At 42.4% G+C, this 4,322-nt stretch overlaps 2 protein-coding genes and 1 long non-coding RNA gene across 3 annotated transcripts in view; 1 reads left to right on the top strand and 2 right to left on the bottom strand.

Annotated features, from left to right (window-relative positions):
• The window catches only part of LOC117647884 (transmembrane protease serine 9-like), a 19,567-nt gene extending 18,248 nt beyond the window's left edge, over positions 1-1,319 (top strand). The window contains exon 4 of the mRNA XM_034389856.1: positions 1,311-1,319. Within this exon, the coding sequence (XP_034245747.1) occupies positions 1,311-1,319 (9 nt within the window). The remainder of the gene's footprint in view (positions 1-1,310) is intronic.
• Positions 1,320-1,772: 453 nt separating this feature from the next.
• On the bottom strand, positions 1,773-2,188 carry LOC117647885. The gene is made up of 2 exons (XM_034389859.1): positions 2,144-2,188; positions 1,773-2,072 (listed from the first exon to the last, which is right to left on the bottom strand). The coding sequence occupies exons 1-2, from the start codon at positions 2,177-2,179 to the stop codon at positions 1,773-1,775; spliced, it is 336 nt and encodes a 111-aa protein (XP_034245750.1). The 5' UTR covers positions 2,180-2,188.
• Positions 2,189-3,124: 936 nt separating this feature from the next.
• LOC117648334 lies at positions 3,125-4,059 on the bottom strand. The gene is made up of 4 exons (XR_004587896.1): positions 3,977-4,059; positions 3,680-3,878; positions 3,468-3,598; positions 3,125-3,392 (listed from the first exon to the last, which is right to left on the bottom strand). It is a non-coding gene; the product is annotated as an uncharacterized LOC117648334 (long non-coding RNA).
• Positions 4,060-4,322: the final 263 nt, after the last annotated feature.

A 4,322-nucleotide genomic window follows, 5' to 3' on the forward strand; every position in this document is an offset into this window, starting at 1 on the left:
TGCGGCACAGTTTCGGAAATGTCCCGACCAGACTTACCGACAGGGTGAATAAAAATTTTCAGTCGGTCGGTCCCCTTTTTTGAAGATTGAGTAGGTTTGCTCGAAAACTGTGAGGAATTTCCAACTTTTGGGATTTTTTTCCCATCTTCCCATAAAGTTAGGAATCGAATGGAAAAAATCGCAAGTCTCTACGACCACCCCTTGACCCCAAACATTTCTATGAGTGAGTGAGTCAGTCAGTCAGTCGGATTGGGGCTATACAATTGGTTTTTGATGATTTTTGATGATTGATTGATGATTGATGGGTGGCCAAATCTTACCCTTACCACAAGAAGGGTGTAATGCTGCCTTGTAAGGGAGCATGGGGCGATTTGTAACAGGGGCGATTCGTAACAAATGCGTTTATTAATTTAAGTGGAGGGAGCAGAGGAAAATCTGAGTATGGCCCCTCTTTCGCTTCAAGTACAGGGTCTTTGAACAATCGAAGCGGGTGTGATCGGTGCTCAGGTATAGTTTTGGAGGGCGTCAGAAATATAGGGTACACCGAAATTTCAGCGAACAGGCAAATCTTTTATTTTGAGTTCTAGGAAGTTTCTGTCTGAGGCTCCCCAGGTATGAATCACCATCGAAGTACCGTTAGGGCCTTGAAGCGTGACCCCTTTACAATGTAAACACGTGGCATAAGTTGCTTTTACTTTGTCCAGTGATAGTTAGGGACGGATTTCTTGCGTAACAGGCATTTGGGGTGATTCGTAACAGACCCGTATAAAAACAAGAATTTAAGAAGTTTTTGCTGTTAAATGCTTGCATTATTTCTCGAATCATCTGCTGTTTTATTCCAATACATTTACACAGCTCGAAATGCATTTTACAGCGAGTTATTCTATGCTTTCCTTTAAAATTGAAAAAAGTGAGGTTAGGAATGACATAGCCGATCAGTTAATGCTGAGGCGGTCAACGGCAGCTTGTAATGTAGATTTTTAGACGTCTGCAAGACACCCGAAGAACAACTGGTGGAGGAGATAACATTCCCGACGACGTTTCATTTAATGTGTAGGATGTTATGAAAAGCCCCATGGCTGTTACAAATCACCCCATGCTGGGGCGATTCGTAACAGCATGCAAGGGTTTGGAAAGCTTCTTAGATTTCAAAGATTACGGACTCCACATTGATCCAATGCAGCTGCACAGTCTAGATGAAGGGCCAGACTGCTCAACTGGCACAAGTTTGACACCGATATGCAGAATGTTCTTAATTTTGTATAGAGAATTCCGAAATCTGTTACAAATCGCCCCATACTCCCTTACAGCCACATTAAAGAATTGCGCAAACGCCTCTGGCACATTGTGGACCCCTTTCACCTCCCTGATGGCGAATTTGCGAAAAAGTTTCGCCTGTCCAAGCAGCTAGTAAGGGAGTTAATTGAAGACATAACTCCTTTCATGTCTTATGGGGGGCACGGTGGCGCTCTTTCCGTTGAAACAAAGGTAATAATTTACAATACTAATAGTTCAAGATTTACAGTAAATTCATCTGCAATATCAAAATTTACAAGACTACAACATTAGTGACCGAACAATGGTTTCTTCGCTGACAGGTCTTTGCAGCTCTGAATTTCTTTGCCTCTGGAACCAGCGAGCAGTGGGGGAAAGCTGGGTCCATTGTTTCGGGAGGTGGATTTTGTATGTTCCTGACCGTCATTGCTTCATATGGACGTGAATTACAATTGAGAATTTGGTTTCAATGCTGGAGAGACCAGGTTCGATACACTTTAAAGATCGAACGTTCTAAACGGTATCCAGGAGAAATGATTAACACACAACAAAACAAAGAAACCACACATCGTGATGCTAAAACAGATGTGGGTACCTGGCATTTGGCTGCAACAGGTCGACGGTAAAAATCTGAGAACTGATGTGGCTAATTTCCATTCTGCACCTTGGACAGGCTTGCTGCGAGTGGTCGAGCCTTGCTGCGCAGACAAAGCAGAACCTCGAACAACCACATTTGTGGAGAGTCCCGAGGTGGGTTTCATTGTCCATAAAATCTTCGAGGCAAACAGTGCAGAAATCTGTAAAGACAAACTCTGTTAATACTTGCACAGTTTAATTCTAATGTAGCTCAATAAATCTTTGATCATACTTTCTGGCATCGACTGCTCATCGACATAGAAACCATCTTTTTGAATCTTGTTGCACTCTTAAAGCCTTACGAAGTATTTTGAGCATACATATAACAAACTAAAATACTTTGTTATACGAAGAAATAGTTCGTAAATTACGAAGTATTTTATTTGTAGGCTTACGTAAGCTCAAAATACTTTGTTATAAGGGAGTATGGGGCGATTTGTAACATGGGCGATTCGTAACAAATGCGTTTATTAATATAAGTGGAGGGAGCAGAGGAAAATCTGAGTATGGCCCCTCTTTCGCTTCAAGTACAGGGTCCTTGAACAATCGAAGCGGATGTGATCGGTGCTGAGGTATAGTTTTGGAGGGCGTCTGAATTATATGGTACACCGAAATTCCGGCAAACAGGCAAATCTTTTATTTTGAGTTCTAGGAAGTTTCTGTCTGAGGCTCCCCAGGTATGAATCACCATCGAAGTACCGTTGGGGCCTTGAAGCGTGACCCCTTTACAATGTAAACACGTGGCATAAGTTGCTTTTACTTTGTCCCGTGATAGTTGGGGACGGATTTCTTGCGTAACAGGCATTTGGGGTGATTCGTAACAGACCCGTATAAAAACAAGAATTGAAGTAGTTTTTGCTGTTTAATGCCTGAATTATTTCTCGAATCATCTGCTGTTTTATTCCAATACATTTACAGAGCACGAAATGCATTTTAAAGCAAGTTATTCTATGCTTTCCTCTAAAATTGAAAAAAAGTGAGGTTAGGTTTGACATAGCTTATCAGTTAATGCTGAGGCGGTCAACGGCAGCTTTAAATGTAGATTTTTAGACGTCTGCAGGACACCCGAAGAACAACTGGTGGAGGAGATAACATTCCTGACGATGTTTCATTTAATGTGTAGGATGTTATGAAAAGCCCCGGCTGTTACAAATCACCCCATGCTGGGGCGATTCGTAACAGCATGCAAGGGTTTGGAAAACGTCTTAGATTTCAAAGATAACGGACTTCAGATTGATCCAATGGAGCTGCACAGTCTAGATGAAGGACCAGACTGCTCAACTGGCACAAGTTTGACACCGATATGCACAATGTTCTTTATTTTGTATGGAGAATTCCGAAATCTGTTACAAATCGCCCCATACTCCCTTACAAACTACTTCTCTTTGTAAGGCCCAAAATAGTTTGTAATGGTTTTTGAGTGTGCAAACTGGGCAATCAATTTCGTTTGTTTTCATGCGCTCTTCCTCGCTTGGGGACAACTGAAACAAACATAAGGAACACTTATGAAATAATACTTGAAGGGATGGATTCAAAAATGGAGGAACTACTCTTACCTCTGCAGCAGGAGCCTCAGCAGGAAGTGACTCATTGTCACTGATGTCAATCACCTGAAGATCCTCAATGACCTCATTTACTTCCAAGACCGGCTCTGGCTCTACAAGTGCAGCCGGCTCTGGGGCCCCTGCTGCCGGAAGAATTCGTACCATAATAGGAACTCTTTTGGTGAAGCACATAAAACTTAATTCGAAGTGATGACTCTACTTACCAAATTAGATCGCAGCGGCCTGGCCCCTGGCATTGGTCTTGCGTAAGCTTAAGGACTTGTTTGGTTTAGACCTGGCGTGCTCTTCCTCTGATTCCGTCTCTGCGACCTTTGCCTGCCGACTTCTTGATTTTGGGGGGAGCCGCTTGGATTGTCTGGCCTCAGCCTCAAAATCAGAGTCAGAGTCTGACAGTACTCTCTTCTGTTCAGGGAATGAACCATGCGTACAAGAAATGAAATAAACACAGTTCAATGGCTGATAAGAAGTATAGTTGATGTTCTCTTAGCTGCAGTACTAACCTTCTTGCCCTTGGCACGCTTCTCAACTTTCTGAACTTTGCGTTGCTGGTTTACTCTAGATATCTTCTTCTTCTGAAGAAAGTCATCAGAATCCTCCGGTAAAAAGAACCACACTTCTTAATAAAAAAGCAACGAGTAGATGACATAAATGAAAGGAACATTTTATTACCCCATCCATCTAACGTTCTAGAGCGTCTTGATGTGAATCATCACTTTCAGTGTTGTTTTCACGCCGTGGCTTCCTGAGTCACCTGAAGAAACACCATCAGGGTCAAATTATAACTGAATAGCCTATCTCCGCATTTCAAGAGATAATAAAATTGACCTTCTCACCTTCTTAGCTCGT

This window comes from Thrips palmi, unplaced genomic scaffold, assembly GCF_012932325.1.
Source record: "Thrips palmi isolate BJ-2018 unplaced genomic scaffold, TpBJ-2018v1 HiC_scaffold_3, whole genome shotgun sequence".
NCBI classification, from domain to species: domain Eukaryota; kingdom Metazoa; phylum Arthropoda; class Insecta; order Thysanoptera; family Thripidae; genus Thrips; species Thrips palmi.